We start from the raw sequence: 27,462 nt of genomic DNA, 5'->3' as shown, positions 1-27,462 counted from the left end.
AATTGTCCCCAAGTCCCGACCATGGTGGCTTACATGAGAAAGGAGTTAATGATGCGATGGCGGGTTGCATTAAAAATTGTCATCTGCACTGCTTACGAGAGCGGCACTCGAATATCCGCTGCAGTGCTAAGCCGAACACATCTGTAGGCGGACCTGTAGGCAGACCGGCCGGCTGCTCCCAGCGCGCGTCTTGCCACCCACCGTCTCGAGCGTCGCGCGTCGTTCTTTAGCCGTGGTAGCATTTGCACTCGCAGCGCCTGCGTCACATCCACGGTCGCTTTTTAATTAAGCGCCTCACGAGGTAAGTACGTGGGTGCATTCGCAGAAACTGCCGTCGATGCGGATTCGACAGTGCTACGGCGGCTCTGCTCTGTGATATCCCTCCGACGGTCACGTGCACCTTTGTTCACACAAAATCCACAAAATCCATCGTTTCGCGGCACTCGCTGAAACCGAAACTGCGACTGGCCGCATTGAAAATGCCTCTAATTAAACAACCGTCGCACGCTGAAGCAAATGAGGTTTCTACAGGTTATAAATAGGTCACTAGCTACTTATAGCAACAAGAAAAACAAGATACAAAATTTTTGTGTCAGTGCCCCTTTAAGTCGAAGTTCGTGATGCGGTAAGAATTTTCAGATAAATAATTCGAACAATTTATTTTTGCCATTCACTTATAAAGGCTTTCTAGTAAAACGTTTAAGAATCACAAATAAGCATTTCCCTCTTCCGACATTTCTTTCAACTCATAGCTGGTACGGCCGATTTTTTTAAGTACTGATTTTGCTTTCAATTTAATTAGCGTACGAATGCAAAGGATAAAATCCTCGGTGAACAAAAAGTTTCTGTCGATATTCCCACTTTTGTTATGATCCCTAAATTCTAGATTCCGGGAAGCGCACAGTAATAGAATTTGCATGATTCTCGACCTTTAGCTGAGATGCCAGCGCATACAAGAATCGACCAGACGGCACGGTGTTGTGAAGGAGTGGTTTTCAGATAGACCTATTCATATCTATGAGTGTGCCTGGGGCACAGGGTTCGGAGTACTTGTTCCAAGGCACGGTGCTTGTATTTAAAGCACAGGACGCGCATGCAATAAATCCGGTGTGTCATACCATTTGAAGACGGCGGAGCCGATCGAGATCGAAGGCGACACTACTGCCACTACTAAGACACGAAAGGCCCAGAAAAGTAACCGCCAGAAGTAATTCGCTGCTTGCAAAAGAAAGCATGAGAGTTCGTTTACGTCTCCAAGGCCAGCAGCCATCTAGTACATTTCGGACGCAAAATTTCGGTTATTAAGACCTGGCTCTCTAAGGCCTCTGACACCATTGCGACACTACAATCCACACGTAACAACAACATTGCTTTGTGTGCGACGTTACCTAGAATAAGGCACTCGGCCTTATCACACGCGTTTCCTGTGTTAGTTGCCAGTGGCCTCTTTCATAGTTACCTCGTGGACTGGCTCAGAAAGCGGTTATTTCGTTCAATTTTAATTATTAACATTTATAATATACAATCGCATGCTTACAATTTTACACCTGCATCTGCATGTTTATACGTCTGCACATAGTCTTAAGTCCTATGAACAGACACCTTTAAAACATGCTCTCAGTTGGTTGCTCGAACGGACAGCGTGCGATGACCAAATAACTTAATCTTAGTTCTGTTTTTCCAAAGTTTGTAAGCTGCATATCTGGAATGCGTAACAAATCGCTGTTGTGTAAGGGTTGCACTTTCATTCTGCAAAGGACATTGCGATTGAATATGTTGGGGCGACTTTGGGAATAGCGGTCTTGAGGCTGCTTGTGTACGTGGGGCGGCTTTAGGGAAGATGTCGTCGACAGGACGGTTCCATTGCTATGTTCGCCGACAAATTACTTATAATAACTTATATTTGCTTTACCCTTAAATGTCACTTTCGTTTCATTTACCTTTCCATTTATTTTTTATTTACCTTCTGGGTAGAGAACCGTTGCTTATCTTTTGCTTCGTAATTCACTAAACATTTTGGCAAGTCCGGGTAATATCAGTATCATAACCTCGTCTATCACCTTTAGGGAACTAAGCCCCAGCAAGTACGCCGAGGTATGCCAGAAGGCCCACGTTTTTATTGATTGAATCCAGCTGGAACAGTTCGTCCGCCCGCTCTGGGCATGCTGACTACGAATTTCCACTCAATATGGCAGGCGGACATGGGCCGCGTCCATTTTTAAAGTCTTTCTTAGGTACTTAAACGCAGAAAGTCTGGTCTGTCTGCCTATGACTCAATTCAGCCACCCTGCCAAAGTGAAACAGAAGCTGCGCAATAGTCTTATATACCCACTACTAAATCTAAACGTCTAGGGTTAAATTTCCGAAAACAGAGCGAACCCTGCACAATTATTCCTTCATACGGCAGAGCCCATAAAAATTTGTGTGTATTCGTCTTGAAAAAAAAAAAAAAAAAGCGCGTGCCGGCTATGTGATGTCAGAAGAGCGCCGTAGTCTGAATACGCGTGTGTGCTGAGCCACCATTGCCACGAAAAAAGCCTGGGCGGCCCAAGTTTCTTTCCCCTCCACTTCCTTTTTGCTTCAATGCAAGAACGAAGGCATGTTGGGAATGCCACAGAAAATGTAGGCAATCCCGAATGAAAGCTTGTCAGACGAGTACTTCTACGCATTTTCTCCCGAGCCCAACTTTGAGAAGTGGAAGCAATTTCTCTCCCAAATAGGCGCCTTTGGTAGGGGAAGAGAGGAATTGGCAATTGGGGAAAGCTTACAACCGTCATTTCTGCTTTATTCCTTGTTATACTCAGGGGTACTCAGCAAGGAATATTATTCCTTGCTGAGTACCCCGCTGCCAAGACCATGCAGCACCCTGCATATCCACAAAAATAGAGATGTGGCAAAAAACAAATAGCGTCAATCGTTACAATAGCGTAAATGTGGAGAATTGTTCGGACAGCATTTGTAAAAACAAAAAATAACGCAAATAAAAATAAAATTCTCACGAAAATATACTCAGAAAATCAAAAATATGCATCTTATACATCTTACCGAGCATCTTATACATCTTACCGAGTGCCCGGCCTTACCGAGCACATGCGCTAGCCGTGACGTCACAGCCGCCGTGTGACGTAACCAGGGAGAGGTCCATTCGGCGGAAACGTATAAAATGCTGAAAAGTTTGGTCGTGCTGGACACGCCTGCCGAAAAAAACATTTTCCAGGCTGAAACAGCTCTTTAACCCTTTTACCCCATATTTCTTTCTTCAAGTAAAAAAAATGTTTTCTCTGTGTTCTACTAAATTTTAAGACTGCCACAAGCCTACAGACAAAAAGACCTGCTAGTGCAAGTATTAACTGATTTGTTATTGAGGCAGTTAATTAGGACATTGGGCAATTAAACATGTTATGTTGAGCGGAAAAAGTTCTTAATTTTTTCGTAAATTTTATGAACACATAAGCCTACCGACGAATAATGAGCTCTGTAGCGTAGATATTTGTAGATGCAAAGACCTGGGAGAAACACAAAACCCTGCTATTTTTTTCCCTCAAAGTCGTTATATTGTATTCGCTCCAGCGTCCAGCTCCGCTAAAACGCAACAATGGTTATGTCGTACAGTTATGTAGGACAGTTCTCCAGAAGTCTGGTTGCGTTCTCTATGATCTGCAGTGACTTTTATGTGGTGGCGCCAACCGACACCACCAGGGCCGACAGTGTTAAGGGTGATTACAGTTCTTCAAGTTCAGTGGTAGCTCAACGGCGCAAATTAAACACGGGTGTTCAACATGAGCAAGAATGTGCCAAAGAACCAGCTTTTATTCTGCGCTGGACAACTTATATATATGAATGGGCGGTGCGACGTCACCAGCCGCCCAAGATAACAGCCTACGCGGCTACACACACAGGGAGGCAACAGCGGTCGGCACTAACACCGCTCGTCGGTTGGCTTTATCACGTTACCAACGTTACCACACTGGGGCCCGTTCATTTCACTAGATACGAAACCCGTCGGGCTATCGCTGTTGTATGAACGCCACGTTTCTTACCTTACCGTGGACAAAGCTACCAAAATTACTGATTATGAGTCAGCATCGCTGTTGGCTGTTGACGATTTTTTCACACTTGAATATCCACATTTCCCTTGAATCTTAAGGAACTAGACTGTTTTTCATCTTGCAGAAGTATATTCGGCTAAAGGATGAACCTTTCGTCAGTTTTGCTGTCATGCATGCTACAATCTATCAGGTCACGTTAAAGAAACCATAATTCCAATCGCCGATCTCAATTTACGCATGTCAAGAAAATTACAGGGGCGTAGTAGCCACCGTCACAAATAAGCCTCTCTTCTAGCCTCCTCATTCTACTTTTCTCCACTTTTCTTTAAGCCCAGCCCGAAATGGTAATCCGCTGTTTTTGTTTTCTAGCGAGCAGCTTTTTTCGCCCTCTTTTTTACGTATACTTTTTTTCGGCTTGATGATTTAAGCATTTTGACTCGGCAAACCCCTCAAGGAAGGTAGGTGCCCTTCCTCCTTAGCATCTATGCCACCATGCAGCCATTACGCATAATTAAAAGAAAAAGAAGAAGAATCAGTCAGAACATCGTCAGCTAGCTTGAGTAACATCCTTACCACAATTACTGTTACGGCTTCAGGCGTCGCTGCTGGAATTCCTGGCCTCTTCTTACGGCTACTGCGCTGCCATGCCAGTGCTCCTTCTAGCTGGCGTTGGAGTCGCACTTGTCGCCCTCGCCTTTGTGATGTACAAGTGGCCTAATTCTGTTCCCCTCGTCACGGGCAGGCTGATTCCCAAGATGCTCGACAGAAAAGAGCCCGAGACTCTCAGGCCCACGTCTCTCGTCCAACATTGCAAGGTAGGCGCCTGTAAATTTAAGCTGTACTAGATATGCATCTGTATATTGTAAGAGGCGTGTTGCACGGGATAATACGAGTGACATGACGTTCGCTTCGTTTTCCCGACTTTGGACGTCCCCCGAACTTCTACTTCCAAAGCTTCCCACAAACCCCTTTCCATTATAGCTGAGGAAACTCCAGTAATATCTCTGGTGGCTGACAATAACCAGATCACCTACCGGAGAGCAGTTCACCTACTGACCCTAGCAACCTCCGTAGGTGCCTTAGCACAGTGATCTAGGATAACATTAATCGCGAGACACATTTTATTGTCTTGTCGTCGCTGACCCTTTCGAAAAAACAAAGGGTCAGAGTCATTGTGTTGGTCTTTGTTGTCATAATGTTGACACGGAATCCTGCGCAGAGCCCTGGATCGCAAATTTTCAACTGTTTGTATCATGAGTCACCAGATTATTTTATGTGATTTATTTTGTTGACGCGTTTGTACTTCATTCTGTTTAGTTCAAATTATATTTGTTGCAGTTGTGTGTCCTCTGGTTGAAACTGTGGAGTAGTCACAACCAAATTGCAAGTACTCCCGATCGACCTGAAATAACCCAGTGCCGGAAACAAATTCCATACTCAGGCCTCAAAGAGGGAGCTAGGACACGTTCCTCCAAATCTTTGGATAATTTTTTTTCTGGAAGAGGATGTCTGCAGTTCTAAGATGCCAAGAACTGCAAATGTGTGAAGGGAGTTTTGGCCGAAAGTATTTCTGAAATACTTTTCGACCAGAAAAGCATTCTTAAATCTCACTTAAAGCAAATGTCCTCCGTACCGTTAAATCTAGGAGCAATTACCAAACAAGAGGTTTGCTTAAGCCTGCTAGCGTCCTCATAAAACAACGTCAGTCAGCTCCCCCAGTGGCCTGTGGGCATATTTTTAATGATAGCACCAATGCTTCGCCTAAAAAGTAAAACTGAATTTTTGTTCGGCGACATTTGTCTGTGTACTAAGATATTCTGTACTCTTCTCCGCTAGCAAAAAAAGCGTAGTTGAACACTACCGTAATTTTGTAAAAAAGGACAAAATTCGCCCGCACCTTCACCTTGGAAATTTTTCATAACCCTGCGCGCCCCCCAAAATGATACGCGAAAATGAAGGTTTTGAACATCATGTTCTCAAGGTTTTTAAGGCAACACAGACAATGAACTCATAACCGCTTGCAGATTTTGTCACAATTGAAAGTGGCCATGGCAATACCACATGCCGTTGCAGTTTCAGACCTGTACCCACGAACACAACACTCCCCTCCAGCCAAGGAATTGAAAAATGAAACAGTCCCTTACTGGCCTCGCTTGATGGTGATCTGCGTCTCTCCGCTACCTACATGCGCCAAAACTGCAAATTCCTGTGCTCGTTTATTATTCAGCGAAAGTTTTCTAATTTGGACTGAAGGCGTTCTGTTAAAAAACTTTTGCATTTTTGTTAGTACGATTGGTCGACCGAAAAGTTCTGATAAGATCTCCAAGAACATGGCGTGTGCGTGAAGCGGACTTCAAATTTGTTGAAATGGTTACTATAAAATCGCGAAAAAGGTACGGTTCCAGGTAACACAATACACGCATCAATCATAGAGGAGTGAAGTATAATGCCTTTATATAATAAAAACGTATCGGTATACATTTAGATCGTTCGTACATGCAGTTACATAACGCACAAAAAATGGTCGCCGGGTTTAATTGACGATTAGGGTATTTGAAGGTTCAGCGATCGATGGGGAACCTCCAGCGAAGGTTGGGCGCACTTTGTCTTTCGGGTTTCTCTCAACTTTCTTTAGGAAGCGATGATCATTTTCTTATTTAAAAGTGTGAACTTACAGGCGTAGCGTATGATGTATTGCGCTTTCAGCGTGATCCCGATTGCGGCTCTCAAAACGGGCGCGTTTTACTTCGTATCATGTGGCCGCAAAATTGCCGAACTCATTTAGGTGTACTGTCTAGATTGTCCCTTAGTATTCTGACCATTATTTCACAACCTTGAAACAGTAACCGGTTGGCCGTTTTCTGCCGTCGCCTCTGTACGGCGCACGTGCACCTGTTCTACTTGCACGCCACCACGTTCAGGTGTCACGTGCCACGCCCTATCCTCTAACCTTAACGTTTCAAATGTAAGGTATGGTGTATTCTGCAAAGCGGACACATTGCCAGCCACGGCTCCAGGTTTCTGGCCCATCACGCAAGTGCGTGTATTCCTCGAACACACAAGCAGCAACAACTCGTTTACGCTGCAACGTGGGGAGATTTCGCAGTTGGCGTTATTCAAAATAGATAGTAGATTTTCCCCCCAGTTAAACATTACATGATGTCAAGACGCCGATATTTAAAGCAAGTTGTACAATCGAAACAATTTTGGTGTGCATGGTTTTCAATGAAGAACTTCACAATTTTGGTGTGCATGGTTTTCAATGAAGAACTTCACGTCAGTGTCGAAGAAAATTATGTAAAACGACATTGCTGAAAGATGTTTTCCAGTTCCGTTATATGGACCCAGGCTTCGAATAGGCCCCGGACCGAACGTTTTGTAACGCGTCAAAGCAATGGCTGATTCCACTGGTGTTGACATATTTTTCTGTGAACTGCAGGCTGCAGTGCGACTACTTAAGACATAAATATTTGAGATGGGACTGTTCCTTCATTGAGGCATTGACTATTCTTTGTACAGCAGACCCGAGATGGTGAAACACGTTTTTTACACTGCTTGGATGGTGCATTCTTGTGGTAGTTTCTTCGGACAACGTTTAAAAGTGAGTTAGCGTTGCATCCTTATGGCATCCGATCTTTAGCGGTGGAAAAACATATTGAAGAGCCTTATGTCATTGGTGCCCTACGAAAAGTGGAGGTCTCGAATTTCGGCTAGTCATTTAGGAGTTCAGGATAGTCCTCCAAAACAGTATTTTTCTGAGAGGGAACGTGCTATTGTAGACCTGCGGAAGATTAAGCAATGTACTCCTCAATGGGGGCATGAATTTTAAAAGGCATTACCCATGACCCGTTTGTAGTAATGTTACGCTGGATTACGTAAAGGCAGCGTGTTTGTTAAAGATACCGGTACGTGTGGGGGATGTATAAAACCGGCAATAAAAATGGCGCGTTTGCTAGAGCACTGGGCTGCTACAGTGCGGGCCAGGGTTCAAATCCTATTGAATCACACAAGTTCTTTTAGTTAGTTATTCTCTACTGCGCTTCCGTTTTCTTGCCCGGTCTACTACAACAGCAACAGAGCTTTTCACCGAACCGGGCACTTACGTCTTTCAGTTTAAAACACGCCTCCACTGTGGTTACCGAGCCCATGCGTTTGGAATACATGTCGGGTGCCCTACCAATTCGTCTATCAGGGCGACCGTACTCTCCGTCATTTTCTGGGGTGCATACATTTAGTACAACTGTACCTAACGCCTGAGGGTAGTAGCCAGCGCCACTGCGAGAACGAAGGGAATTTCTTTATAACCCCCAGGCCATGTCTCGAGCGCCCACACACAGTCCAAAGCAGTCGACTAACAGGAAATTGTGTCGAATGAGATAGCAATACGAACAAAACACAGGCTAACATAGCCCGTTGATTTGCATTGCGCATTCAAGGTCTTGACATTTTTTATAACAAGGAACGTATATGACACGCCGGCAGTCAGACTCAATTGGCTACTGACAGGAAGGCACCTGCAAATTACAGAACCCAGAGCAGCTGTCAGCCATACACTCATGTGTACTCAATATAAGTAAAATATATTCATGTACCCAAACTTTTGACAACCTGAAACAATTGTTAGTCCTCATTAGAGGCACTGTTCCGTAGTATCACTCGATTTACTTAATTTTATATAGGAATTCAAACACGGCGCTTCTTACAAACAACAACAAAAAAACTTTATTCTATTGCATCTTAATTGGCGTCGTCATGGGGGGTTGTTGCCATTACTACACCAGGGTGGCCAAAACTGCTCTGGTGAGGGAGCGCGTTACCGGCAATAGTCGCCGGGATCAGGTCGCACCCCGAGCCTCCTTCTGCAATTCCATCAACACGCAAATATTTTTTCAATCTGGTGGGAATTCTGCAGCACTGGAATTCGAACCCCGGTTCTTCGGCACACGAGCCGAATGATGTACCGCTACGCCACCGCTAAGAGGCGTGTAAGTATAGGGAAAATTCAGATGTATGCACTTAAAAACAAGTAAGGCAATGTGGTCACAAATAGGGATAAGGCAAGGCGTTCTATAGAGATCTCTGCAATAGCCGTGACATCCAGAATAATACCGAAAGAGAATGTAGTTCAGAAGAGATAGACATCCCACCGGTAACGAAGTAAAGAAGGCATTGAATGAAATGCAAGAGGGCAAAGCACCTGGTGAGGATCATATAACACCAGACCTCATGAAGGATGACGGGCAAATTTCGCTAGATCAACTGGCAAACCTGCATGTCTAATGACTACAATGTCTAATGACTACGAGTGTACCGGAATCTTGGAAGAACGTCACCATCACACTAATCCATGAGAAAGGGGACATGAAGAACTTGGAAAATTACAGGCCGATCATCTTACTGTCAGTCGTATACAAGGTACTTACCAAGGTAATCGCAAAGAGAATATCTGCCAACATAGATTTTAGTCAGCGTAACGAACAAGCACAGTTTCGTAAAGGCTATGTAACCTTGGTCCGTATTCACACGACGAATCAGGTGATAGAGAGTGCGCAGAGTCTTCATCAACCGCCTTCATCGATTATGCCAAAGAATTCGACTCAGTCGAAACCTCAGCAGTCATTCAGGCATTGCGGAATCAGGGTGTATACAAGCATTACGTAAGAATACTAGAATACAATGTGTTTACAGCTACCATCGTACTCTATAAGAAGAGCAGTAAACTCCCTATAAGGAAGGGCGTCAGACAAGGGGACAGAATCTCTCCGATGTCATTCACAGCATGTGTACAAGAAGTATTCAGAACATTAGATTGGGAACAGGTGGGAGTAAGGGTTAATGGAGAATACCTCAGTAACCTAAGATTTGCTGATGACGTTGCCTTGCTAAGTAACTCGGAGGACGAATTGCAAAGCATGCTTACCTCACTGGACAAGCATAACAGAAACATGGGCCTGAAAATCAATATGGAGAAAACTAATGTAATGCTTAATAACCTCGGGGGAGCACATTGGTTTGTTATAGGTGGCGAGGCTGTGGAAGTGGCAAGGGACTATATTTACTTAAGCCAAGAAGTGACCCCGGACCCAACCATGACGCACAGATAATTAGAAGGATCAGAAGGTGGTTGAGTGCATTCTGCAGGCCTTCTCAGATAATGAATGGCAGCCTTCCAATGTCCCTGAAGCCGAAAGTGTATGACAGCTACATCTTACCGGTAGTTACCTACCGGACAGAAACTTGGAGACTCACTAAAAGGGTTCAAGTTAAATTGAGGACGACTCAACAAGCAATGGAACGGAAGGTGATATGTGTAACATTAAGTGATGTTGCGACGTTGTCATCCCACCGCTGACAAGCCGTTGCCGCATACGGGAAGGCGTACCCGAGCCGAGCGCTGTCGCCTCGGACATGCGTGTGGTATCGTGGTGAAGCGAGCGGCCAGCTAATGTTGCTGCCACGAAGAAGAACAGAAGCCGAAGGCAAATTTAACTTGTTTACTTGATGGCGAGAGATGGCCGAAGCCAGACAAGAACAATGCCCCGACGGCCGAGGTTACAGAACGTGGAGTGGGTCAGGTAATAAACGCGTGTTAAGGACAGGTCAGTAGAAATTAAGAAGTGGGTGTTTGCAGGGCATATACTGCGCAGGCAAGGTGACTGTTGGTCATTAAGGGTAACAGAGTGGATCCCTAGAGAAAGCAAGCGTGGGAGGGAGCGACAGAAAGTAATATGGGCAGAGGCAGATGAGAGCAAGAAGTTTGCCGAGATAAATTGGTCTCAGTTAAAATAGGACTCGGATAATTGCACGTCTATGGGAGAGGCCTTCGCCCTGCAGTGGGCGTAGATATGGTGATGATGATAGTGCCAGTGCAACGCAGGACGGCAGTATCCTCTGACACTTTTACTTCACAGTTATTTCGCCTTTCTTGCTTTTGCTTTCGGGTTTTGGTGACACGCAAGAGGCTTCATTTCTATTGGCCCGCTTATTCAATAGAGTGGGTCCTGCTAATTTCGGAAGTACAATGTGTTCGTTCTTTCAGGATTACGCTCATGAGATCCATCCGTCAGTGCCCATTATCTTATCTGCGGCCGTCATCGTGGTCACCGTATGCATCTGGTACCGACGTACGCTGCAAGGATATTTTTTCGGAAAGTGTAATGGCAGCAGCCCTCCAAGTCCCTGCGATGCGGGGAAAGCCAGAACGACTGCGCCGACTTTACAAGACATCTCCGAATCAACTCATCGCAGTGAGAGCACGAACGGAGCATCGAGAGCAGCTTCGACTTCCGGCTCCGAGGACGCACGCACTGCCCAGGAAGCGGAGACACTTTCAGGTAAGAAGTGAGGTGTCAGCAGCGAAGTTATATCGTTACGTAGGAATAAATTTGGGTTAACTTGCTTTGCGCTTGCGTCAAGTCAGGGTGTTTAGCCTTTTATGATACGAAAAAAATTCTGACCGTGAGGGATAATTTGGAGGCCATGGGGCAGCTTTTGTTTTTAAATTAGCAAAGTTGCAGGACTGGTCGACATCTTATAGGCTAAGTGTTTAGATCCTTCCACGGGTGACCCGTTACATGTGCGTAGCAAACGATAAAGCCACTGTCAAGGATTCTTTGTTTTCTCGTTTTCTATGTTAAACCATTGTATTTAGTACATCCCAAAATCATGACGGGATAATGTGCGAGACGACTTCTTTAAACTTCAGGCATTGAGCAATCTTGTTTCATGAAGTCAGCAAGAAAGTGGGTGATGTGCTCGAGCGTTACCACATAAGATGAAGCAAGGAAAAATCATCTTAACGAAACAAGACGGGTGTCTCAATTATCAGTTTGTAAGACATAACCTCGTTAGAGTCACAAGTTAACATTACAGTCGACTCTCGATAAACGGAACTTCAAGGGACCCAAAAAATTAGTTCCGTTTAACAGGAGTTCCGTTTACTGAGATATCTGTCTGAAAGTGCGAAATTTATTTGCGTACACAGTCTTGATACCATTTCATGGAACTTTAAGCACTAGAAGGTGAATGTAGCTGATAGTTGTTTCCAGAAAGCAAGAAGAATACAAGAGAATTGGGCACAGCACTCGCAAAGTTGATTTGGTAACAATGATACGCTGTGCTCTACAAAATGCATCAATTATTTTTGTTTGAGAACTTGCAACTGCGTATTCACGGAGGCTACAGGCGTCAACTTCGCGAGTGCTTACGAGAAACCGAATTTGGAAGACGGCAACGCGGTAATGAAGCGCGAATAGCACCAGGATGGCACGAACGAGGCGGCAGGAGCTGAGCCCTGTAACCTCGGTGTCTTGAATCGAGACCGAACGACTAAGAATTGCGATGTTGCATTCGTCGCGCTAATATCGCTGGCCAATCACGAGACGAGCCTTACGAGGCCAACGAGGCTAAAAAAAAAACAGGAAGAAGAAAAAGCAGAAACGAAAAAGCCGGAACCGTGAAAAACTTCACGTTCTGTTCCGTTCGGTTCCACGTTCTGTATGCAGCGCACATGGAGTAGGGAAACGCGGTTCTATAAACGTTGAAGTAGGGTGCCTCGATTCACGCGCGTCTTCGCCGTACGGCAGCGTTGGCATCGAGACACCCGGCCTGGAGCAGTGGAACGCGGTAAATTTGAAATGATTTAAGCAAACCTTTGGCGCCTTTACCTTGGGAGGAGCGCGACGCAAGAGGAACAACTTGAGAGGTGAGCGGGAAAGCGAAGGGAGGTATTTACTTGGTAAAAGTCGATAAAGACTATCGTCTTTTGTCGACATTTGCAACGAAAGGAGCAGATACACGGCCACCTTTTTGTGTTTGTTATCATTCTGCACGTGCCGGCGCCTTATTGCGCAGTTTGGAAAGCGTCGTTCTTGGCGGCTGCTTGTTTCGCTTACTATCGTAAAAATTAACGATATTGCCTATAAAATGTACCGGCAATAGTCTTGGCGCTAAACAACGGGGAGCGTATGACACGCACCAGCGGTACAGGAGTTTAGAATGGTTATGACTGTATAACCGCTTGTTTTTAGAATCCTCTGTTTGGGTTCGTTACGCGGTGACGCCGCGGGGCTCTACTTCGGTCCGGTATCTCGCTGCTGCGCCCGATTCCGGCAGTCGCTAGACATTGTGACAGCGAACGAGCTCCGACGACATGGCGAGCCCCGTAAGTGGAATGCGCTTTAAAAATAAACCTGGCGAGGACCCCGAGGAGCGCCTCGCTCTGCCTAGCAAGGAACACCCCATGGCTGGCACAACACCTGCTCCACAAACCCACGACGCGACTCCAGAGAAGCCTCGCAAGCGTCGTGCGCGCACGTGCCGTCGCTGCGCCCCAGCTGTCGTCACGCGCTACCGCGCATGTAAGGCTTGACATAAGGAACATGGCAATATCGATGCATATAACGATGCTACCACTAGCACACTGCAAAGCGACGATGGAACAAGTAAATTAACAATTTCAATTTTGTATAAATGGGTAGTGGTGTGTATTTCAGTGCTCACGCAGAAAGAAATCCTGCAGTTCGCTATTGTTCAAGCCTTGCGCAACTTAGTGCAAGTTTGGCCAGTTTTTTTCATGCGTAGCCCTACTTGGGCAAAACTGGGCGCCACATCACTCACACTCACACAGGAAAATATATTTTTACTCACGGACTCACTCATACTCATGCTCACCAAGTAGCCCTCACCACTCGCACACACCCGCACTCACGCTCCCTACGTTCACTCCATCACTCACACCCACTCGCGCTCACGCTCACCACTCGTCGTGACCACTCGCGCTCACTTGCACTCACGCTCACCGCTTGCCTTCACCACTCGCACTCCCTCGCGCTCAGGCTCACCACTCGCCGTCACCACTCGCACTCACCACTCGTCTTCCCTCGCGCGGGAGTGTGTGCAGGAGACCATCCATGAGTCATGAAACCGAAAAGTATTAGTGCATTACGGCGTCAGGAGGCCATTCAAATCACATTCCTAAATCAACACGCCACCACAGAGTTTATACTAGGGTGCCCCATAGCAGGAGCTCAGTGACGACATATTTCCGAAGCTGAAAGCAATCTCGCCATTAAAAACCACCACAGCGAGCGCCTCCTGCGACGAATGGCCAACAGCGAGTACAAGCGCAATAGTGGCGATCACAACGGTAAGCTCCGCAAATGGCGCGAGTAGCGCGAGTGCACTCGCGAGTGGTGACCGGGGTCTCTCCGCGAGCGGCGCTCGCACTCGCGACTGGTGAGCGGGGCTCACTGCGCATGGGTTCCGCACTCACTCGCACTCACACTCGCCAGTTCAAACCGATGGTGAGGCTCTCTCGCCACTGACTAAAGAGTGGTGCACTTGCGACTGAGCCTGCCTACCTATGTGCGTAGCATTCTCTGCAGGGTACCCCCACAGCGAAGACCGTGTTACGCCGTGGATTTCCACAAAAATGCAGATATCCCGGAAGTTGCACCTGTAATCGTATAGTACCGAAAATGGCGATAACTGGATGCACGAAATTAAAGAAAAAAAATCCCTCGCACTTCCCCGAGGGGGAGAGTGTGTAAGTGCGAATGCACGGTTGTTGATTGCGCGATTACGGTGGATATCGTGATCTTGGAGTGGAGAGGAGGCGCACAACACCCGCAGTCACTGAGCGGAGAGAGGAGGAGGAGAGTAGCGCCCGCCGTTACGGCGAGGGCTACACGAGCGCCCTCACGCGTCGGAATGCGGAGCGCCCGCTACGCGAGCGAGAGCTCTCCCGCCCGAAGTGGAGAGGAGGCGCCCAACACCCGCAGTCACTGAGCGGAGAGAGGAGGAGGAGAGTAGCGCGCGCCCATCTCCCCTCGTTGCTAGGGAAGACGAGGAGGAAGACGAGGAGCGCGCGCACCCGCAGCTGTTGCTATGCGGACGACGGCGGCGGACGATTCAGGCTCGCTTAAGAAGTGCATTCGCACTTAAAATAAAAAATACAAAAATACAAAAAATACGATAGAAGGCGCAACGGGTAATACCGTGCATTTCCACTATAGTGCATATTTCGTGAAAGTTCCCCCTGTAATCGTTATAATAGCGTAAATGGAGATAAATGGTGGAAATAAATTTTGAGAAATTATAAAAATAAGAAAAATAAAGAAATAAATAGTGAATCTGGCGAACCGTGTACGCCCTGCTTTTCCACAATAACACAGATTTCAGGAAAGTTCCCAATGTAAACAATATAACAACGTAAATGGAGAAGATAACTGGTAGTAGAAAATTTTGAAAAACTAAAAAATAAAAAAATATATTAAAAAAGCATGCAGAATAGCAAAACGTCTAACGCATGGCAGTTCCACAATAATTCAGATTTCGCGAAAGCTCCACCTGCAATCGTTACAATACCGTAAATAGAGATAGTTGGTGGAACAAAATTTTGAAAATTAAAAATAAGAAAACTATAAAATGATTACAGAAAATGGCGAACCGTGTAACTCTGTGCATCTCCACAATAATGCAGATTTCGCGAAAGTTCTAAATGAAATCGTTATGATCGAGTAAATCGAGATAACTGGACGGACGAAATATTGAAAAACTAAAAAGTAAAAACAATATAAAAAATACGGAAACGTATAACGCATGTAATTTCCACAATAATGCCGATTTCGCTAATGTTGCACTCCTAATCGTTATAATAGCGTAAAGTTTGAAGTACAGGATTTATATAATCCAAATACTCTGGCTTTAACAAAGCCACACTCAAGACAAGCGGCATAAGAATGCAACGCATTAGTCGATTATAATCTGAATTTCTGCAGATTTTTTTGCTGCGTTCCTGTGAATCAGGAACATTCTTAGTTTTGTGCACGCAAATGTGATTCCGTATCTGCGCACTCACGTACCGGTTCAGCTGGTGCTCTGTTCGAAGTGAGATTTTTCCTATCGCTGATCTAGAGAAAAACCGTTAGGACAAACAGAGCTCACCCACTTCAGAAAATTTTTAATAGGCTGTAATTGAGCTCCAATTTTTATTCTTCAAGCTATATTCTTCGCCTTTCGTCCTTTCATGAATAGTGCGGCAGAGAAGAAGTTATCATATATTGTAGAAAATGCCAGTCTTCTACAGAAGGCAGTGCTCTTTATAATTTTCTTTTCCTAGTTGGCCCACACCATAGCCAGATAAAAGTAAGATTATTGTGCCGCAAAACATAAAGCCGAAGGCATACTTGAGTCGTCTAACAAGGTGTTAGCACTGTAATGATGGTAACAAATACTCAACATACGTTAAGTACGTTTGATAAGCCTGGGATTTTATCCGAATGCAAGGAAGGCTATGTTCTAGACTTTGAAAGCGCAAAGGATCGCGGGAGACCCATTCAGCACCACAGAATTGTCGATGGCGTCCTGCTTGTAGAGACACTTATTCACGCGTTTTAGTATACTTCAAATGGATAAGCTAGACCTTTCCTAGAAGCCTGTGTCCTTTTAATAAAAACCATGAAGCCTGAACTGCACTATGCTTTGTGTTTACTTTATGTGTTTTTATCTCTAGGCGAGGAGCCTTTCCAGAAGGTCCAGGCAGCGGTTGGGGCCAGCCGGAGCTTGACACACAGCAAAAAAGAGCAGACGACGTCGGCGCCATCGGTGAGTCCAAAGGATCAGTGTTTTAAATAGTAGAAAAATTCAAATACTCAAAGCATCTAGACAAAAAGGCAAAAGTTTCAGTATACACGCAAGCGTTTATGGCCTAGAGGAACCGCAAGGAAGTTACGCTTTATTATTATAAGGCCCGGACAAATTCATTCTTCGAAGGTCTGAGTGGGGCACGGGTGTCATTGTCTGACGCTTGCTTTTAGACGGGATAGGGTGAAAAACATCGTTTCTACGTTTTTAAGAGAGATCGTATTTTTACACCGCATTTTCTATCGCGCATAGTTGCAACAAGGTATTGTAGGCATGACCGAATGGTGAGAAACCTCTCAGCCAAGGTACGTCCGCAAACAAGAGCGAATTAACTGTACGGGGTGGTTCCACAGTTAGTTGGACTATACGCAAACGTGACATCGTAAGAAACACACAGTGTAGTATTACGGGTTGGGCACATTTTCTCGGCCAGTTTCTGTGTGGGACAAGAGTTGGGCTGTCTTGCGTTTGCTTTTGTTGACCGTCGTGTGGAAGGGTTAGAAAAATTAACTTCGTTGTAATGTTTATGAAACGCTTATAATTTACTCTAGCAAAACGCCCCAGTTCTAAAGACGTCTACTGATTGATATCTATCAAACATGCACATGGAGCCTAGATAAATGGCCAAAAAAGCACTACGCACTACATATGTCACCTCGTCGAGGTGTTTGGCCAGAACGTCGCTTTGACATTCATGAAAGTAAACACATGGATAGGCGACCACCCGCAATCCTTGTCTTAGCTATCTTCCCGTAGCGATACTGTCGCCACATTGACACCGTTTTTCCCTTCTCTAGGGAGGGATCAGACCCCGATCATCATTCTACTATATGAAAGTCTTAAATCCTTCAAAAAGAGAATTATCGTAGTGCGAAACAAGAACAGTAATGCGTGACCCAAATTGTCAATCTGCTCGCCTACAGGTGAGAGCGACTAATCAGTGGTGCCATCGCGCCTCCGCATCTCGTCTCTTTCTAACATAGGGAGGAACAGGATTAACACGCCTGCGTCATCTCATCAAAGAGGTCAGCAACAGCTCAAAATTTGCATATTGACATGGATAAGAGCGCATCCACCCCGGTTACTGAAGATGACTTCGTGTAGGCTAACGCGATTTGTCTTGACGCCCGTCCGCATGTGTATATTTGGCCTTAGATGGGGGCATACGATATGATATTAGATGAAGTATCTCCAGCATCGGTGGTATTCTCAGTGGCATAAGAAAGGCTTACAAGGACTTTCTTGTATGCACCCACTTAGGTCCGTGAAACTGTAGTGAAGGATGCACAACACGTTCCAGGGTCTGTACTTACAAACTTGCTACATGTCGCAAAAAGAAAGAAATAGAAATAATTATACATTACATGCAGAGAAGCACTCACTCAAGGTATATAACACAGTACTATAACAATCCCAGACAATTTGACGGCTCCCGTTAACTTTAAAACACAGAAAACCGAAGCTGCATCTTTATGAAAAAAAAAAAACAACTTGTATGCAACCAATGCGTGCTTCCGAAAATGAAGTGCGAGAAGAAAATTGGTGGCCCATTGAATTACCCCGAAGAACACTCAGTTTGGCACAACAAGCGATGGAAAGAAAAATTTTAGAATAAACACTTCCTGCAAAAGACAGCTGTAAGAAGTAACAAAAACACGTGTATAAGACATTCTCACCCATAGTAAGGAAAAGAAGCAAGGCTGAGCAGGCGATATAATGCAGCGAGTGGCAATAGCACGAAAATCTGCCCGGCAGATCAACATAAAAACCGGGGGGCTGAGAACGAATTCGGAAAACTCCGTATAGAAAGAATTATATGTCCCTGGTAGGGGTCTTCACCCTGCAGGAAGGAACTATAGGCTGTTTTTAGTGTGTCGTTGATTGTAATTGTTAATGCATGATGATTAGGACGTAGGATGAAATTTTGGTAGCGCAACTTCATCACCTGTGTATGGAGAAGTTCACACACGATTATTCACTGCGAAACGTCGTCACTTCTGTTTAGAAACGTGTACAGATAGTTATTCACTTTAACCAGGCATAAATCACGTAACACTGTAAAGTGTTGTGTATAAACTAAGTTCAAGCACTTTATGCACATTTTTCGACATTTCCGCTCTTCAATAAACATGGATCACGATGATGTACGCATTTCTACTGCGCAGAAGCCTCGAAGCACAAGCCTGGAGCTCCTGCGTGCATCCAGTGGGTCCCGAATGGGAGTCCTCTTCAGATCTCCACATTCAACCTCTGCTGTTGAAGAATCCATGTTGGGTGGCCTACTCAATGCTTGCAACCAGCGCGAGCCAAGCACCTTCGCCGACATCTTCAAAGCCATGTACGACGAAGTTAGGACGCATTTCTTTGTACAATTAAGTAAACCTTTGGAAAAAGCCGCGTTCAGCGTGATGACGATCGTAAAAAAGGAGGAGAAGATTGCAATGCAGATACCGCAGACTTGACCGTCTGCGGTATCTTGTGGACGCCGTAATATGCTCTTCTCACTCAAAAAATAGCAAGGGCGATATTATGTTTAGGGTCCATTGGAAGCACCTACCCTGGCATACTAGGAGGAAAATGCCCAACCGCATGTAATAGAAACCTGAAAAAATAGATATAGGGTCGACACATTGCTTGGGTCTCTTTCTGAATGTCAGCCGGTTACCCTTTCACCAGAAATATAACACGTCATTTAGGACCCCAAGGCTGTCCACGGTGTCCTGTAAATTAAACTACTAACAATGTGAAACGCAACCTTATTTAAGCTGTTGAAAAGGAAAAGAAGAACCTTTGCCTGTTCTACATGTTATGAACATCTGCAAAATAAACATGAATACTTCACCTAGTCTCAATTCATCTCGCTTTCTAATCCTAGCACTCTCCAGCCGCTTTTCTGTAGCCTTCACCCAGCTCGAAGTTTGGATAAAGGCTGGAGCATTGTCGTGGGTGTACTGGAAGAGCTTTGTAAAAGTGAGATGCCCGCGGCAGGGGGAGCTTGCGTGCTCAAGACGGCCTAAGCAGTTTGAAAGGCTTAAAATACTATCAGATACAGATGAAAGTACAGGGTATTCCTGTTTAAAAATGCGTGCTGCGGTCTTCCTTACCTATCATCGGCATTCACATTTGTACCGGACCAATCAGGCGAGGTAGAAAAATCTGTGTTTGAAGAAACAAAGAGCAGTTACCACGTCGTTAACATGCTCGAAAAAAGCGGAAAAGTAGAGTCCAGTAGAACAACGGTGTTGATAGAGCTGCCCTCCTAACACTCTTACTACTCTTCATATTACTTATCCCTACTTGTCAGCCGTAAAAGGTTGTAGATTTCCATCCTCGGAGAATAGCACTGCGCACGGGAAACGCAAGAAATCAGACCCACGAGTTGCTTCCTTAACGGACACACCGCAGCTAAACTAAAAACTGTAATCATGAGTAGAGCGCCAGCAAGGTACAATGACGGCAAACAAAAGCGAGCACCGTGCCATTATCGATTTGTTCTCGGGTTTAACGCACCGCAGCTACGCTTGGGCTATGAGACATGCCAAAGTGAAGGTCCCTGAATTCATTTTGACTACCTGGGGTGACGTGCTCCGAAATCTGCACACATTGTCGTTCGGGCACTTCGCTTCAATTATGAAAAGCCGCCACGGCGGACGTGTTCGAACCCGCATTTCTTGGCTTAGCTGCACAACACCTTACCCCTCAGCCACGGCACCTGGACGTCTGCCAGGCTCCATGTGTGAAATGAAATTATATACAAATGACTTTGATTTTCTGCTCTCCGATCCTGGTGCTCCTTTTCAGGGACGCTGACAAGTTCACAATGATGTCTGAAAGCAGGCACGCGGAAGTGTACCGCGTTCACAGCTACAAGGGCGACAGTGTGCTCAAGCTTGTAAAGCTCGACCTCGCGCTCAAGTTGTGGAATCGACTCATCTCGGAGGTCCTGATAACCAAGTGAGTGCGTTAGCCAGTACCATCATATGTGTGCCGAAAGCTTAAAAAAATGTGGTTGTTCTCTCTTTCACAGGAACCGGTAAAACACGAAAGTGAAATGTGCCTTCACAGGAGCAGTTGAATGTTTATTGTGCATCGGTATGAACTTGCACATCGCTATTTATATTTCGTCGGTATGGCACCGTTATACTCATCAACATTAGACACTGGATTGCAAGCGCCGGAGCATTGCGTAATCCTATTGAAACCACGGGTACTCGCAAACCGTCCTTGGGAACGAAACCAAACGGGTTGTCAGCGAATCGGTTGGTGAACACATGGTCTGCTGCAGCGAATGGAGCAGCGGACCATGTCACGAGCTCGACATCCGCAAGTCGGCTTCTCCGCAGCTAACGCTGCGCGTTTCTCGTCGTACACGTAGGCCCTGGCATCGAGGCGCCAACTGTCGGCGCTCATTACCGTCATAATGCACTACTTCGCTTCGCCTCTCCTAGACAGCAGCACAATCTAAAAGGAAAGATATAAGGCGCGTTCGTCGTCCTATTCACGTGTCTGTGTATTGCGCAGTCGGGAGCACGTTTCGTACCCTCATAGCGGCGAAAGCGTTCATGGCTCGAATCCTGGCGCAGCCCCGTCAATCAAAGTTTTTGTGGTGATGACATTTCCCTGACGGATATGACGTCCGTTAGATCTTGGTGGACCCCGGCATGAAACACTTTCGTCTTAAAAAACCCAAACATAGAAACACGTTCTGTAGCCAAAGTATTCGAAACATCAAACATATTTAGACAGCCTTGCACGGCGAAATGACCTACCGTCACCCAAGAAATTTGCTCAAGTAGTCGTTGAACATTGTTCTGCAATACTCAATTTGTAGCCAAAGTTCATCAAGGAGATTGTTATTTGCCAAATACATTTACACGTTTAAGGAGTCGTTCTCGAGTTGTTAACACAAAAAATTCACTGACGATTACTCTACTTCCTAATGCGAAATTTATGCGCAGCGTGAAATGCAGTCCTCTCAGTCACGGCGCTTATCTGCTGCCGCTCAGGAAGTGCTCAATGATCAGCGAACGCATGGCGGAGCGCGGCACTCTACTGTTACCTTTCATCGCGTCGCCGCCGCCGGCGACCATTTTGTTGCAAATCGTTGTTGAACCTCCCGCGCAAATATAACGTGGTGTGAAACGTCTAGTGCACACTAGCAGCCACAGGCGAAAGTGAAGGGGGAGGCAGTGAGACAAATGACGCCATAGCAGCGTGTGCTGCCCTCCCCCTCACAGCGTCGCCATAGTTTTCTCCACCGTTTTCGTTTTGTCTTCGGTCGCTCGGTTACAACGTCGTCGCCATCGCCATCGCTGCCGCCAAACCACAGTAGCGCCCGAACTAAAAAGTGATGCGTCTGGAGGGTTTACGTTGTAAGAAATGAGACAGTATGTCAAAGATTTCAGCGGATGGTGGTGCAGCTACAAAAAATCAGCTATCCATGTGTCCAAAGGACAACGATGCAGAAACAGGAATCTTGCCGAAATCAACTCCAACACCAAACGAACGAACCCGGAAGCGAGCGGACCCTTATATTAGTATCGTGGTCGTCTTCGTTAGATGGATGGGTGCGTTTTAGAACATAGCAAGTCCATGCACCCTCCTCTGAATCCGAAATTCTTCGGCCGTCAGGATTGGCGCAATCGGATAGATGTAGGGTTTATAATGCGAGGGACCAGGGGTTCGATGCCGACCTCACGAGGCGTACTAATTTTTCTTTGCTTCCCCCATGTCACCCTCATCGTCACAGAAATTTGGATTTCCTGCAGTACGGTTTGGGTTAACTGCAGATGACATAAGTCAGACGCTGGAAGCTTGGCTTTAATACTAGCCCCTAGCCCCGCTCCTGATTGCCTAAGTAGAATGCACAACAGTATACCTTTTTTCAGCCGCCCCTAACACCTAAGTCCTCCTGCTGTCCCCTTTCTCACGCGCGTCCGCCCCTTTCACCACATCGCATATATATATATATATATATATATATATATATCTCTTATCCATTTCCGCTGTGACTCCTTCCTGCCTTCACAACTTCACAACGTCTGAATTGATCCCCCAGCCCCGTCCGCATCTCTTCGGCTCTCATTCCCTTCAATTCCCTCGTAAGCTTTCCCTCCTCTTCACTACTCCTATTCTAATACCCCTCCATCTATTTCTCACCTCTCAAACATCTCCTTCCCTATCTATATGGTAATTTATATCCCCCTTTTGATCCACCGTTATTCTTTTCCTTGTTAAAAAGAAAGCTTTAATTGTTTCATTGTCGCCTCGTTAAGTACCGCCGTTGTTCGTTTTGCAAGAAAAATGGGCACCGCTGTAAACAGTAAATGAAAAGTACATGTGTGATTCGATGGGATCCGAACCCCCGTCATCTAAGTAGCAGCTCGATGCGGTAATCGTGCATAATCTCCGCAAGCTTCACGTGGGAGAAAAAAAGTTGGTCGTGTTTCTATCTTCGTGGAGCATACCAACCAAAGCGTTTGTTTGGGCAGGGATCGGTATCTATCAGGGGGTGATGTGTCACACTCACAAAATGCTCAAAACTATGAATTATAAACGTAAGAGTCCTAGTATAGAGCGTGTAGCTTGACAGCTGATCGTTCCATTTGCTCTACCAAAGTGCACAACGCGACAACATAGGCTTGTAGGCGACTTAGCTCGAAGCATCCGTCGTGTGGGGCAGTGCGACAGAACTTCGCCCCCGCGGCGGCATTAGACATACATTGCGAAGGCCGGTTATCATTTGACGCTGCTTAGATCGACAGGCACACCCTAGACCTGTACATCCAGTAGGCGTGCCTACCCAGAATGATGTGGATTGTCGTTTTTGGCACGCCTTTGTTATGCTTCTTCCACTACGCTGTTTTGCTTACAATATCCTCTCTTATTGGGGACGCCACATGTTGGTGCAGGAAGCTTTGCGAGCTGAGGAAGTCATCGGAATTCTTTACGACTGGATTCATCGACGTGAGGAGGTAAGATGGCGTTGTTGTCGGGAAGAGGAACGTGAGGTTAGTTCCTTCGTTGATCGTGCAGCCGGTAACTACTGTTTCAGAAAAAAAAACGCTGCGTGTTTCTTTTAATTGCCCACAGTGAAGGAAACAATCATTTTGGGATACGATGAATGTAGTGTACTGCCGTTGCATATAACGCCCAAACCCAAAGAATAGGTTAGCGGAGTTTGGAAAATCGCCTAACACAATTGAAATAGCACAACTAGGTAGAAAACAGTGCCGAAACATCCACAGAACAGGCGCTGTCTTCGCGTACTCCTGTTTGGTTCACCGCTAAGTCGTGTGGTAACTATTACTTCCCAACGTATTAGTTTCGCTTCCTCTGTGTGCTTTGAGGTAGTTGCGTTTCGAGAACGCGCCGCAGCCCGCTGCTATTCTTTGCCCTTCCTAAGGGAGTGGTGATACACATAGCGAAATACGCCCGCTGCTACACTGAAATGCTTCGTCAAAGGAGTGAATAACTCAGTCTGAAATGCCTGCAATATGCAGAGGGTATTTCTTTAAGGCGATATCCTTAAGGACTTCTGCGAAAAATGTGTTTGAAACGGCCGCAACTGTATAGGGTAAAACCCTTTCTAAAAATGACGGAACATTTTACGCATATGTGTATGTGGGTTAATTTCGATAAATAATTTGTTTTTAAACATTAATTCGGGACATCAGAATTCAAATGTGAACCAACCCGGGTCTCTAAGGCAGGGACCAATGGCGTTACAATCACACTCATCACACGTTTCCAGCGGCGGAACAACCCTCAGCCTAGCGGGAGCGGCGCTAACATCAGATCGCGTGACAAGTGCAAGTGACTGCACGAGCATGTTACAACACCTCAGGAGAACTGCAGTGCAGCCATTGAGAACCCTGATTCTGGTAAAGTAATGCTTGCATTACAAAAAATTGGCCTCAATCCACGCTTTGAAAGTGGTTGGAAAGCAAAGCTTTAAACGACACCTACAATTGCCCATGCGACGTCACTTGAATTCACACACGTGGCTCTACAAAAAGTAAAACCAGAGATTCTGCCAGCCGTTACCTGGAATTCGCGGGGGCAGCGTCCCGGACGCAGCAGCAGCGTCGTCCATGGCCAGGCTAGAGCGGCGGACGACGCCGCCGCTGTAGGCCGGCAGTGAGACGGAAGTAAGCAAAACAGGAGAGGACGCTGGTGATACAGCGATACCTAGCCATCCTGATGTGCTAGCTTCGGGCTACACCACCGCGCGACACAAGCACGGACACCGAAACAATTGCGTATGGGAGCTTGTGATTCCCATTTATACCGATTTGAACTAGTTAGTTTAGTAGGTTTGAGAATGGCGAGAAAGCTGAGGGAACATTTATAATCGCCATTTATGAGGACCAGTTGCTACTTTCGCCTTTCTTAATACCTCATAAAAAATTCAACCGAAATGGTAATCACCAATTTAGCAAACGGACTTTGATTCGCGGCACGCAGTGCGCAAAAGGTGGCGTTTCTCTAGCGGCCAGATGTCTGTATGTGGTTTGTATATTTTCTTTTCCCACCCTTCAAACCAATCCTGGCGTACGACCACTTGATTCCTTCCGGTGCGGGTTACACTGGAAGTGCTGTCGAACAATTAAATCAAGCCGTGCGAAGGCAGCGTGCAGTGGACGCGAAGCTGCACCAAAACAGGCCCAAAACAACCGCGCTAAAGCAGACGACGCCATCGCCGTACCGCCGACGCCACCGCCGGCGAGCAGGCACGTCCGCGCAAGGAACGCTGGGTAATTCGCCGAGCCATCTCTAGTTTGCTCCGTGGCTGGTAGTGCTAGAAAGCTTTGCTTTAAAACAATCAACTTACTCTGGCCGTGTCAATATGCTTGAAGCGCACATGTTAGTGTGTGTAACGTAGATTATAGCATCTACTTCACCAAAACCCACGAAATGCTTTTGCGTTCTCAAATGTAGGCCATCTTAAGTATTTTCTGGTATTTTCTGAAGAAGCAACGCACGTCCAAGTCAGTACGCAGCCACTAAACGCAAAGGGAGCGCTAACGCCGCACCAGCTGCACAGCGTCCAAGCAAGAAACTGGCTATACGACCCTGGCCAATATTACAGACTGGCTAAATGAGCCTGAACATATCACAATCACAAACATCATCGATTCAAAGCAAGCTTGTGTATTCGTGGGGGAGAACAGCACCCATCCTAGCGCATTACTCCTTCTTTCTCAATGAACGCTCCACTCCCATAGCACTGCATCTAGGACACGCTGGTATGTATTAAAATAAAGAATAAAGAAACCTGGTCTTGCATAACCAATACATAGCGGGTGCGCGACGTCACTGAAAAAGTCCGCAAACACTGATAATTCTGCCTCACACAAAATGCCTATTTATGTGACGCCATCACATGACCCGAAGCTGACTCGGCAGGCACAAGAAATTCACCGACAAGCCCAGGTGAATATCGTGGTCACACAAGGTCAGCTTTCAATACAGGATAAATAAGGACAATCGTGCCACAAACAGTGCATTCTGTGCCGAACCGCTGGATCAATCACATGTCCTGGACGTCCGTACGCAACCCATTCCTGCAGAGCACAGAGCACTAGAGATTGTAGGAATACTGTATTACAGCTTCAGGAGGAGCGGCAGAGACGGCTCGCGAACTTAAACATAAATACCACCAGAAGCAGATGCTAATTGGTCCCCCCGTGCCACAGAATTTCCTTTTTCTTCCCTTTTCAATTGTAATAGAGTATTAAAGCAAAGCTTTCTAACTCTACCAGCCAACGGTTCTTTCGTGGCGTGCGGGACAATAACTCCCGTCGCGCCGGAGGCGGCGGCGAGGGGAGGGAGATGGCGGAAGGTGTCACTCACGGAGCAAAGTAGAGATGGCTCGGCGAATTACCCAGCGTTGCCTGCGCGGAAGTGCCTGCCCGCCGGCGGCGGCATCGGCGGTACGGCTTTGTCGTCTGCGTTAGCGCGGTTGGTTTGGGCTTGTTTTGGTGCAGCTTTGCGATTGCGCGCTTCCTTCGCACTGCTTGATTAACTTGTTCGACAGCACTTCCAGGATAACCCGCACCCGAAAGAATTAAGTGGTCGTACGGCAAACATACGTTAGGGATTGGTTTGCAGGTCGGGAAAAGAAAATGTACAAACCACATACAGACATCTGGCTGGTAGAGAAACGCCACCTCTTGCGCACTGCTGGCCACGAATGAAACTCCATTTCCTAAATCGGTGATTACCAATTCGGTTGGGCTTTGAGACGTATTACAAAAAGTGAAAGTAGTAACTGGTTCTGATAAATGGCGAATATAAAAGTTCCCTCCGCCTTCTCGCAATTCTCAAACTTACTATAACTACAGGTAAACCTGGATTTAGCGAAGTTGACAAAAATTCAAAAAATTGGCATTTTTTTGTTACATGCTTGTTTCGAGTTAAGGCGCACGTGAATGAAGCAGAAACAAAACCAAAATGCAAGACATCACTGACCGTGAAACCACCCTTGACATATTTATTTGACAGTGAAAAATGGCGTGCTTTCCGCCTGCTGCTTTCCCATGACGTTAGCCACATCACGGCCCTCCAAATAGTCACTATCGCTTACCCCCATATTAACAGCCGTAACTTAAGTACCACTTTGTCTTTTGACACGGTTCGTTGCGCTAACCCGTTTTCAGGACTAAACGTATGCCGAAAGGACACCTTTTCGTGAAGTTGACGCTTTTTTTCCGCACTTAAAATCGGTGAGAGCGTGCTAGCGGGGATAGTGTACCGGGCGGTGACG

General features: G+C 46.1%; 1 protein-coding gene across 1 annotated transcript in view; it reads left to right on the top strand.

Annotated features, from left to right (window-relative positions):
* The window catches only part of LOC144180227 (uncharacterized), a 50,076-nt gene that overhangs the window by 10,420 nt on the left and 12,194 nt on the right, over window positions 1–27,462 (top strand). The window contains exons 2-7 of the mRNA XM_077708607.1: window positions 4,646–4,864; window positions 11,089–11,383; window positions 16,564–16,655; window positions 18,860–19,032; window positions 20,496–20,648; window positions 23,606–23,668. Coding sequence (XP_077564733.1) covers window positions 4,646–4,864; window positions 11,089–11,383; window positions 16,564–16,655; window positions 18,860–19,032; window positions 20,496–20,648; window positions 23,606–23,668 — 995 coding nt within the window. The remainder of the gene's footprint in view (window positions 1–4,645; window positions 4,865–11,088; window positions 11,384–16,563; window positions 16,656–18,859; window positions 19,033–20,495; window positions 20,649–23,605; window positions 23,669–27,462) is intronic.

The sequence above is a fragment of the Haemaphysalis longicornis genome, unplaced genomic scaffold, assembly GCF_048455015.1.
Source record: "Haemaphysalis longicornis isolate Haplotype H1 unplaced genomic scaffold, Haemaphysalis longicornis Haplotype H1 scaffold_4, whole genome shotgun sequence".
Lineage (NCBI taxonomy): Eukaryota > Metazoa > Arthropoda > Arachnida > Ixodida > Ixodidae > Haemaphysalis > Haemaphysalis longicornis.
This window is presented reverse-complemented; position numbering and strand designations above follow the sequence as displayed.